We start from the raw sequence: 11,882 nt of genomic DNA, 5'->3' as shown, positions 1-11,882 counted from the left end.
CGTCCCTGTGTCAGTGCAAGTAGGCGACATGGCCATGGGTAGAGATCCAGGCAGGCATCGTTGCCCTTGGGTGCCCCGGCTGTTCCTCTCCTGCTTTCAGCTCCCTCTCCATTCCAGCTCCCTCAGAACCTGCTGATGGCTCCTCCTGCGTTAGTCATTGCTGCAGCCACCTGTGTCCTCTCAGGACACTCTGCCTCCTCAAGCTCCTGTCCTTTCGTTCCTTGGTTCTGCGAAAACAAATTCAGGAACTTTCCTAAGAACCTAGAGATAAAGAGAACAAAGGAGAACAGAAAGAATAAATAGTAGACACTTTATAAATACTTATTTAATGAATGAAGAAAAGCATGAATGTCTAGACATAACTAATGACAGGTTTCTTGGATGGTGCCATTTAAGAGGTGTGCTGCTGGAGTTCCCATCGTGGCTCAACCTCCATATGCCACGGGTGTGATTATAAAAAGCAAAAAAAAAAAGTGTCCATTGAATACATATGAGGAAATGAGTGGATCGTCCTCGTCCAACTAGCATCCATGAGGATGTGGGTTTGATCCCTGGCCTCGCTCAGTGGGTTAAGGATCTGGTGTTGCCATGAGCTGTGGTGTGGGTTGCAGATCCGGCTCAGATCTGGCATTGCTGTGGCTGTAGTGTAGGCTGGCAGCTACAGCTCTGATTCCACCCATAGCCTGGGAACATCTACATGCTGTGGGTGCGGCCCTAAAAAGACCCCCCCCCCAAAAAAAAAGACGTGTGCTGCTTATTCCCTTCATGCCAGCCACTGTAGGGGGAGCGTGTCCAGCACACAGGGATGATTCTATTCTCTTCTGGGGACAATCCGCACCCATCCTCCTTGCTGAAGGGATGGACTGGGATGGCCACGCTTAGGTCCCACGACTGGCACATGCCTCAGCCATACGGGATACGTGGTCCGACCTCGGCTAATCAGATTATTCTTGTGGAACTTTGGGATTTGAATCCAGAGACGCTGAGCTAGCTGACTGGGGAAGGAGAATGAAAAGGTCCGGTTTGGGGACCTGGCTTCCATTTGAGCCATGTGCAAAGTCACGGCACAGGCAGGGAGTGAGGCCTGGAGGGCAGAGGAGGGACCAGCTATGTCAGTCCTGACACTTGTTTAATCCCCATAATACCTGATTTCACCTTATTTCAGGAAGAGCGTTCCATCCTTAAAAGAAACACCTTCTGTTTGTTGAAATTTGTTGGGTTCGCAGCCCCCTGTAACTCTTACCATAACTATTGCTTCTCATCCACTCTGCCTAAAAACCTGACCCCAAAGCCCCAGTTTGATAGTGATGAAGAGACAAGACCGGGAGTTCCCGTCGTGGCTCAGTGGTTAGCGAATCCGACTAGGAACCATGAGGTTGCGGGTTCAATCCCTGGCCTCGCTCAGTGGATTAAGGATCCAGCGTTGCCGTGAGCTGTGGTGTAGGTGGCAGATGTGGCTCAGGTCTGGCATTGCCGTGGCTGTGGTGTGGGATGGCAGCCACCGCTCCAATTTGACCCCTAGCCTGGGAACCTCCATATGCCATGGGCGTGATTATAAAAAGCAAAAAAAAAAAAAGAGTGTCCTATGAATAAATATGAGGAAATGAGTGGATCTTCCCTTCCCTGTCTGCAAGAAGTGTGGAGTCTGAAAACGGGGGTGGGAGTGGGGGTGGGAGAGCAGCAGCAAGTAGTCAGAGTCACGCACACATGGCCCTGAATTTATGTCACTTGTTAGTCTCGGTTTCACCCTTGGGCATGTCCCAAGGCCCCCTGGTGTTCAGCCCCACCCCCTCCATGTCTCCCTCCCTGCACTGGGGGCTATCTGTCCTACTTTCCAAACACTAGTCGACTGATGAAAGAATAAATGTCACAAATAATAACAATCACAACAGTCCTTGCATAGCTTCTGTGGTTTACAAAATATTCTCACACATTTAGTTTTTTTGTGTTTGTCCATGCCCATGGCACGCGGAAGTTCCCAGAGCCAGGGATTGAACCAAGCCCCGGTAGTGACAAGGCCAAATCCATAACCCTCTGGCCTCCAGGGAACGCCTTCTTATGCATTTCTTATTTGAATCTTCTAATAAAAGGGGGATTACTGAGAGAGATTGTTTTAGTTAGTTTAGGGAGGAAGAATCCCTGAATCCAAGAGAGGCCAGATGGCTCATCCAAGGTTACTAGTTTGCTAAGTAAGGGGTCAAGGGCTGCCACTTTACATCTAATTCTCCAAGTTCTGCACTCTTTCTATCAGTCTGTACCAAGGATAATAGGATTATTGGGAAAAGAGGTCAAAATACAGAAAACAGAACTGCTCTTCTGAAGAAATGCTGACATCCTCAGAGGAAACTGTCCACCAAAGGCAGAAAGGAGGGTTCCACCTGTTTCCAAGAAACATATCTTGCTGTCCTCAGAGTGTTCAAATCAACCTACACAAAAAGACACACACACACACACACACACACACACACAAAGGATGTTTTCCCTTTTTCCTAAAAATCTGAGTTGCTTAATTTCAAAGTTATGAACGTCTAACCTCATCACACATCCAGGAGCTGGGAAGAAGGCAGATGGAGCAGCTCTCTCTCCACATCACAAATGGAAAACAAAGCCAAAGAGTGACTCACCACAGTCACTCCCTTTTCCAAAGCACCCAGTGCCTCCCAAGCCTCTTCACGGCTGCCTGCATCTCCTGGTTCCTCAGGGTGTAGATCAGGGGGTTGAGCATGGGGGTCATGACCGTGTGGCTGATGGACACGGCCTTGTCCACGGGGACGGAGGCGAAGGGCCGGGCATAGAGGTAAATGCTTGGGATGAAGCCCATGGACACCACGACGATGTGGGTGGCGCAGGTGGAAGCTGCCTTCCTCCTCGCCTGCCCCGAGTGGGCCCTCAGCATCACCAGGATGGCCGAGTAGGAGAGGAGGAGGAGGAGGAACCAGATGAGGACCAGCACCCCGCTGTTGCAGATCATGAGGAACTCCAGGAGGGAGGTGTCAGTGCAGGCGAGTCTCAGCACTTGGGGAACGTCACAGTAGAAGTTGTCTAGGACATTGGGACCACAGAAGGGCAGTGGGAGCATCAGAGCCAGTTGGGAGATGGAATGGACAAAGCCTCCCACCCAGCTAGCCACCACCAGCCCCACACAGAGCTGAGTGTTCATGATGGTGACATAGTGGAGGGGCTGGGAGATGGCAACCAGGCGGTCATAGGCCATCACTGAGAGGAAGAAGACCATGGCACCTCCCAGAAAGTGGAAGAAGAAGAGCTGGGCCATGCACCCCTCATAGGAGATGGTCTTCTTCTCAGACAGCAAGTCCACCAGCATCTTCGGTGCAATGACGGACGAGAAACAGAGCTCTATCAGAGCGAGATTTCGGAGCAGGAAATACATGGCCGTGTGGAGCCGAGCATCAGAGGTTATCGTGACCGTGATGAGGAGGTTTCCCATGACAGTGGTGGTGTAGACAAACAGAAACACGGGAAACAAGAAAAACTGGAGCTCCTGAGATGGTGAGAGCCCCAGGAAGACAAATTCTGATACCCACGTGAGGTTGCCTGGTTCCATGATGTTGTCTCCATACCCCTGAAGAAAACAGACCACGGACAGTGATGTATCAGGGCTTATGGGCTCAACTTGAGTTGTCCAGGTCTAGGTGATGGGTGTTCATTGCAGATCATAACACCAGGTGCTGAATAAATGGCTTTGTCTCTGGAGAGTATACTAGTTGGTGCTGGAGTATACATTCACGAGGTATCCTAGAGCCATCCAGAGACACATGCACCCTGCCTTTCAAAGATTCAGTGCCATATAGGGGTGGGAAGGCACTTGGAGTCCAATGGACCTACAGTCAAATTTCAGAGCTTCTATTTCCTTGAGATTTGGCCTTGAGCTTCTTACTTAATCTCTCTGAATCTCAGGTTCCTCATCTCTAAGAAAAAATGTTTCCTTTATCGACATTGTCTAGGGGATTAAATAAGGTAACACACAAGGTTCCTGAAACAGTGCCTGAAATATAAATGAGAACTGACTCCTCCTACTCTGAAGACACCCTCCCTTCATCCTCTCTGACATTTGCGTACAAATCACTTTTCATGGAACAGTTAACACATCATTATGTTAATGAACTTTTCCCATGTTTATATTGTTCCTTCGCAATTTAACCACAGTATGAGACACCCAAAGGTCTTTTTTCCTTTTTTTTTTTTTTTTTTCCTTTTTTGGCTGCCTTGAGGCATATGGATTTCCAGCAACACTGGATCCTTAAACCCACTGTGCCAGACCAGGGATCGAACCTGCGTCCTGAAGCTGCAGAGGTGCCACCCACAGTGGGAACTCCCAGATATAGGTCTTGATTCACAATTTATTTGTGCCCTGCAGCGCCCAGCCTTACTCATAGTCAGTACTTAATACATACCTGGTGTTAACGGCTGCAAAGCTATTGTGCATGCAGGTCCATGCAGCAGAGCCTCTGGACACAGCTGGACATCTGCGACATTCTGGTTCTTTCCAACCCCCAGGGTAGGTGGCCACTTACTGGGTGAGGCTGCCCAGATCATATGTGAAGACAAGAGGCAGAGGGGGAATGATTTCACTAGTGATGAATATATTGTTGGATGGAAACTTAGGGTACTTCTGAAAGGACAGCAATTTTAGAAGATGATACTGAATCCAAGGGTAGAAGAGAAGCAAAAATGTTCAAGGAGAAGAAACGGAAATAGATGAAGAATTAAAGGGAGGAGGGAAGGTACAAGGAAGGGAAACCCGAGAATAGGATGAATGAAGGAAGGGGAATGGAGAGGTGCTGGGGCAGGGGAATGGGACTAAGGGGACAGGACAAAACAGTGAGAGAGGGGACAGGTGAGGATCTAGAACCCTCTCCACTCTCCCTGGCCCATGGCATCTCCCACCCTCTCCCACCTGACATCCCATAAGCCATCATCTATCACAAACCACTCCCTTCTTATATTTCAAGTCCTTTTTTTTAAAAAAAAAATTATTTTTTGGTCTTTTCAGGGCTGTGTTCGTGGCATATGGAGGTTCCCAGGCTAACAGTTGATTTGGAGCTGTAGCCACTGTCCTATGCCACAGCCACAGCAATGCCAGATCTGAGCCGTGTCTGTGACCTGCACCACAGCTCACGGCGACAGTGGATCCTTAACCCACTGAGCAAGGCCAGGGATCAAACCTGTGTCCTCATGGATACTAGCCAGATTTGTTTCCATTGAGCCATGATGGGAACTGCATATTTCACTTCCATTTGATTTCACTGCAGTCCACCTTCTACACAGCTGTCCAGGAGACCTCTCTCTGAATGCTGATCTCTCTCATACTCTTGTAGTGATGCTCACTGGAGCCCCTTAGGAGCCACAACAAGTACTTTGTGCATGAAGTCAAGGTGGAAATGTCTACTTACACAGGTGCATGCAGCCCAGCATGTCACACAGGGCTGTGAAACCTCATCTCCATCTGCCCTTCTAATCAGTCAGTACCTCTGCCTCCGATGGACTTGAATGGACTAAAGTCTTAAACATGCCACATATTTATTATTTCTGCGTTTGTTTCCTGGAATTCTCTCACCATCTACTCATCTTTAGCAAAGTCTCACTCAAACATCACCGTCTCTGTCCCTCTTGTCACCATTTCTCCCATGCCAAACAGATGCCTCAGGGCTCTTACAACGTTTTAAACATATCTCTGTTATAGGTTTATCATCATTGGTGTTTTCAGCATCTCCCCTCAGTCAATCACATTGTAATTTCAATATCTTTGTAAACCCAGAACTTGAAATAACAACTCTGACACAGTATAATCAGCAAATATTGTCAAGTTAATATATTAAGTAGGAAAGTGATTATGTGGATTGAATCTGAGCTGCAGCTGTGGCACTATGGAATTCTTTAACCCACCACACTGAGCCAGGGATTGAACCCGGGTCTCTGGGGGCGACTCGAGCCACTGCACTCAGATTTTTAACCCCCTGGGCCACAGTGGGAACTCTGATGTGGTGATTTTTTTTTAAAGCGAATTGACTTATCCTCTGTTGCCTACCTCACAAGACCAGTTCTATACCTGGTTGCTAAACTTACTAGGTTTTACATGTAACCTGAAACAGCTATGTTAACAGCACAGCCCCGCCCCCACCTAAATTACCTCCTGAGGCTCTCTTCCAACTTTAGACTTAGCGCCAGCAAATCTATGTCACTTGTTTCGTTGCTCCATCTAACAGGTGTTTTTAAGACCCTGATGACGAGTGACCTATCAGCAGGTGGAGAAACCCTCAGGCTCTCACCTTCCTTCAGTCCCAAATGCAGAAGAGAGTTCAGGACCACATCTTCCTGGGGGGGTCCTCTCCATGCAGCCTCTCTGCCCATAACTCACACACCTGACTCATGGGCATGACCACGGGGAAGAAGGGCTATCCTCAGGGAGAAATTCTTGGACTGGGCACAGGAAGCAGGGATGGAACGATTCCCACTGGGCGCCAGGAAACAATGGGATTTGTTAAAAAAGTTTCTGAGTCTCGGGAGTTCCCTGGTGGTCTAGTGGTTAGTACTTGGTGCTTTCACCACTGTGGCCCAGGTTCAATCTCTGGTCTGGGAACTGAGATCCCATATCAAGCTGCTGTGTACCACAGCCAAAAAAAAAAAAAAAAAAAGGTTCTCTGTCTCTGAAAACCACTTACTATCTGACCATGCTCCCCAAAGGCCATCTGCAGATTAAATGCAATCCCTATCAAAATACCAATGGCATTTGTCACAGAACTAGAACAAACAATTTAAAAATTGGCATGGGAGTTCCCTTTGTGGCACAGTGGAAACGAACCCGACTAGGAACCATGAGGTTGTGGGTTCGATCCCTGGCCTTGCTCAGTGGTTAAGGATCCGGTGTTGCTGTGAGCTGTGGTGTAGGTCTCAGATGCAGCTCGGATCTCACATTGCTGTGGCTGTGGCGTAGGCTGGCAGCTGTAGCTCTGATTCAACCACTAGCCTGGGAAATTCCACATGCTGCAGGTGTGGCCCTAAAAAGACAAATAAATAAAAAAATAGGAGTTCCCGTCGAGGCGCAGTGGTTAACGAATCCGACTAGGAACCATGAGGTTGCGGGTTCGATCCCTGCCCTTGCTCAGTGGGTTAACGATCTGGCGTTGCCGTGAGCTGTGGTGTAGGTCGCAGACGCGGCTCAGATCCCACGTTGCTGTGGCTCTGGCGTAGGCTGGCAGCTACAGCTCCGATTAGACCCCTAGCCTGGGAACCTCCATATGCCACGGGAGCAGCCCAAGAAATGGCAAAAAGACAAAAAAAAAATTAAAAAATTAAAAAAAAATAAATAAAAATTAAAAAAAATAAAAATTTGCATGGAATCACAAAAGACTCCCAATAGCCAAAACAATCTTAAGAACTGAAGGATGGGGAGTTGCTTCTGTGGCACAGTGGGTTAAGAACCTGACCGCAGCTAGAATGGCTGCAGAGGTGAGGGTTTAAACTCCAGCCTGGTGCAGTGGTTAAAGGATCCTGCATTGCTGCAGCTGCCGCACAGGTCTCAGCTGTGGCTCTGATTCAGTCACTTGCCCAGGAACTTCCATATGCTGCAGGTATGGCCATAGAAATTGACTAACTAGGAGTTCCCATCATGGCTCAGTGGTTAACGTATCCAACTGAGAACCATGAGGTTGCGGGTTTGATCCCTGGCCTCGCTCACTGGGTTAAGGATCTGGCACTGCGAGTGCTGTGGTGTAAATCGTAGACGTGGCTCGGATCCCGTGTTGCTGTGGCTGTGGTGTAGGCCGGTGGCTACAGCTCCGATTGGACCCCTAGCCTGGGAACCTCCATATGCCGCGGAAGCAGCCCTAGAAAAGGCAAAAAGACAAAAAAAAATACTAAATAAAATAAAGTAAAATTAAAGAATGAAGGATAAGGCTAGAGAAATTATGCTCCCTTACTTCAGATAGTACTACAAAACTACAGTAATCAAACTAGAATCATACTGGCACAATAACAGACACAAAGATGAATGCAACAGGACAGACAGCCAGAAATAAACCCCTGCACTTATGATCAATCAGCCTACAACAAAAGAGGCAAGAATATACCATGGAGAAAAGACATTCTCTTCAATAACTGGTGCTGGGAAAACTGGAGAGATCAAATAAAAGGAGGGAATTAGGAGTGTCTATTGTGGCGCAGTGGTTAACGAATCTGACTAGGAACCACGAGGTTGCAGGTTCGATCCCTGGCCTTGCTCAGTGGGTTAAGGATCTGGTGTTGCCGTGAGCTGTGGTGTAGGTTGCAGACGCGGCTCGGATCCCGCATTGCTGTGGCTCTGGCATAGGCTGGCGGCTACAGCTCCGATTCAACCCCTAGCCTGGAAACCTTCATGTGCCGAGGCAGCGGCCCAAGAAATGGCAAAAAGACAAAAAAAAAAAAAAGGAGGGAATTAGAACATTCTCTAACACCATGTACAACATCAACTCAAAATAAATTAAAGACCTAATTGTACAACCAGATACAACAACATGGGCCGAACACTCTTTCACATAAATTGCCACAATATTTTGGGGAGATCTGTCTCCTGAAGTAAGGGGGGAAAAAGCAAAAACAAACAAATGGGACCTAATTAAACTTAATAGTTTTTATACAGCAAAGGAAACCATTGATGAAACAGAAAGAGAATCTACTGAATGACAGAAAATATGTCCTAATGATAGGACAGATAAAGGGGTTAATAGCCAACATATATAAACAGCTCATACAACTCCACATCAATAAAACAAACAACCAAATTAAAAATGGGCAGAATTTTAAAATAATCTGTTTGAGTTCTGTGAAAAATGTCCTTGGTAATTTGATAGGGGTTGCCTTGAATCTGCAGATTGCCTTGGGTAGTGTAGTCATTTTGATAATATTGACTCTTCCAATCCAAGAGTGTGGTATGTCTTTCCATCTGTTTGTGTCATCTTCGATTTCTTTCATCAGTGTCTTACAGTTTTCAGCGTACAGGTCTTTTGTCTCTTTAGGTAGGTTTACTCCTAGGTATTTTATTCTTTTGGATGCGATGGTAAACGGGATTGCTTCCCTAATTTCTCTTTCTGATCTTTCATTGTTAGTGTATAGAAGTGCTGTCAATTTCTGTGTATTAATTTTGTATCCTGCGACTTTGCCAAATTCATGGATGAGCTCTAACACTTTTCTGGTAGAGTCTTTAGCATTCTCTAGGGATAGTATCGTGTCATCTGCAAATAGTGATAGTTTTACTTCTTCCTTTCCAATTTGGACTCTTTTTATTTTTTTTTTTACTTCTCTGATTGCTGTGGCTAGGACTTCCAAAACTATGTTGAATAGTCGTGGCGAGAACTGACAGACAATTCTCCAAGGAAGACATACAGATGGCCAAAAAACACATGAAAAGATGTTCAGCATCACTCATTATTAGAGAAATGCAAATCAAAACCACTATGAGGTACCACTTTACACCAACCAGAATGGCCATCATCCAAAAATTTACAAATAATAAGTGCTAGAGAGGATGTAGAGAAAAAGGAACCCTATTACACTGTTGGTGGGAATGTAAATTAGTGCAACCACTGTGGAAAACAGTATGGAGATGCCTCAGAAAACTAAACATAGAACTACCATTTGATCCAGCAATCCCACTCCTGGGCATCTATCCAGAGAAAACCACGACTCACAAAGACACATGTACTCCGGTGTTCATTGCAGCACTATTTTCAATGCCCAGACATGGAAACAACCTAAATGTCCATTGACAGAGGAGTGGATCAAGAAGAAGTGGTACATATACACAATGGAATATTACTCAGCCATTAAAATGAATGAAACACTGGCATTTTTAGCAACATGGATGGACCTAAAAATTAACAGGCTAAGAGAAGACAGTCAGACAAATGAGACACCAACATCAATGCTATCACTTACATGTGGAATCTGAAAAATGGACACAATGGATTTATTTGCAGAACAAAAACTGACTCACAGACTTTGAAAAACTTATGGTTTCCAAAATGAGACAGGTTGAGAGGTGGGGGGATGTGCTGGGGTTTGGAATGGAAATGCTATAAAATTGGGTTGTGATGATCACTGTACAACTATAAATGTAATAAATTTATTGAATAATATTAAAAAATCAAGTCTTTTAATACAAACAAATTAAAATTAAAAAACTATGTAGCAAAATATCTTTCTACCTTCTGGTTAAGAAAAAAAATAATTGTATCTCAATAAGAGGTAATACTAAAGATAATTGACAAAAATGACTATATTAAATTAATACCAAAAATACAGAAGCAAACAACAAACTGGGAGAATGTATTTTAATAAATAAAACTGACAGTAGATCAGTAACCTAACTATGTGAATACTCCTACATTAACTAGAAAAAGTCAATAGAAAAGCAAACAAAAGGCATTCAAGGAAACCTGAATGCAATAAAAATATGGAAAGAAATGTTAGAGAAATGCAAGTCAAGACTACAATGAAATACCATTTTAACCCACGTAAGTGGCAAAAATTAAGTGTGACAGAAGGAAGTGGATCAATGGGAGCATTTAAGTGCTGCTGATAAACATGCACGTTGATACAACAACGTGGGGAAACAACCTGGCATTATTTGCAAGTCTTTTGACTAGTTTATGAGCCAGCCTTTCCACTTCAAGGCATATGACCCATAAGTCCTTAATATAACAATATGAGATAAGGATAAGCAAATTCAAAAGATCACTGTTTGAAGAACAAAAACTGGGAACAACCCACATAAGCATATGCTCCCAATGGAATATTACACAGCAGTGTAAATGTGTGAACCACAGACAACCAGAGTAATATGTCGCTTGTAGAAACATAATGTTGAATGAAAAAAGCAAATCGTAGATTATTATCTACAGTCAGTTATTTTTATAAAGCTCAATAGCAAAATTAAACAATATACGGAGTCTGGAAAAATGTGATGAAACTGTTTTTATAAGCAATGGAATGATAAACACCAAATTCAAGAAGGTGGCTTCCTCTGGGGAGAAGTGATGTGCTGGAGAGGACCTGTAGGTAGCTTTAAGTTATTGGTACCTTCTGGTTCTCGAATTGAGTGGCATGTACATGTGCGGTCATACGTAATATTATAATGCTTTATAATTTACAGGAAAATTATGTCATTTACAAACATTACATGATGTTCGGTTTGTCCTAATTACTATACTATATTGAGACATAAAGCAAAAAATCAGAATATTCCTGATAATTTCAAATTTGAAAATAAAATAAATAAACTACAGTTAAATGGTTCACTCAAAGGTTTCTCACAATTTAGGGGGTCTGGTTCTTATTTAAAACCTGGGAGGTTCGGGGTCAGATGTTAATTTTAGTGAGTTTGTGAGGAAGCAGTCACGAAGCCGAAAGAGGCCAGGTGGCCTATCCACGGTCATCCGTGTGATAAGTTAGGGGTTTATAATTTGATGCTTAGAACTCTGAATCCTGCGCAGTTTCCTGCCATCCAGACTCACACCAAAATGGGGTACAGGGGAAAAGAGGTCAAAATACAGAAAATAGAACTACGCTTCTGGGGAAATGCTGTCATGCTAAGAAGAAACTGTCCATCGAGAAGGAAGAAAGGAGGTGTGACTTTCCAGAACGTTTCCATGACAACACATGATATGGCCAAGGGAGTGTTCCAAATTATCCATCAGACAACAACAACAACAACAAATTATTTTTTTCTAAAAACTTGAGTTGCTTCCTTTCAATACTCATTCACTTCTATGCTGACCCTCAAAACATATCCACAAGCTACAAAGAGGGCAGATGCAGCTGCTCTTTCCACTTTATAAATGGAGAAAACAGTCTACAAGAAGTTACTCACCCATTGTCGCTTCCTT

At 44.7% G+C, this 11,882-nt stretch overlaps 1 protein-coding gene across 1 annotated transcript; it reads right to left on the bottom strand.

Moving 5' to 3' along the window:
- Nucleotides 1–2,629: 2,629 nt before the first annotated feature.
- Nucleotides 2,630–3,565, bottom strand: LOC125114860 (olfactory receptor 4D2-like). The gene has a single exon (XM_047758441.1). It carries the CDS (start codon nucleotides 3,563–3,565, stop codon nucleotides 2,630–2,632), a length of 936 nt encoding a protein of 311 aa, XP_047614397.1.
- Nucleotides 3,566–11,882: the final 8,317 nt, after the last annotated feature.

The sequence above is a fragment of the Phacochoerus africanus genome, chromosome 14 (assembly GCF_016906955.1).
Source record: "Phacochoerus africanus isolate WHEZ1 chromosome 14, ROS_Pafr_v1, whole genome shotgun sequence".
Taxonomy (NCBI): Eukaryota; Metazoa; Chordata; class Mammalia; order Artiodactyla; family Suidae; genus Phacochoerus; species Phacochoerus africanus.
The sequence above is the reverse complement of the archived record's forward strand: the minus strand, read 5'-3'. Positions and strand labels throughout refer to the sequence as shown.

What these genes read in the sequence shown, in the direction of transcription:
- LOC125114860 (XM_047758441.1), bottom strand. Translation starts at nt 3,565, where the DNA reads ATGGAACCAGGCAACCTCACGTGGGTATCAGAATTTGTCTTCCTGGGG.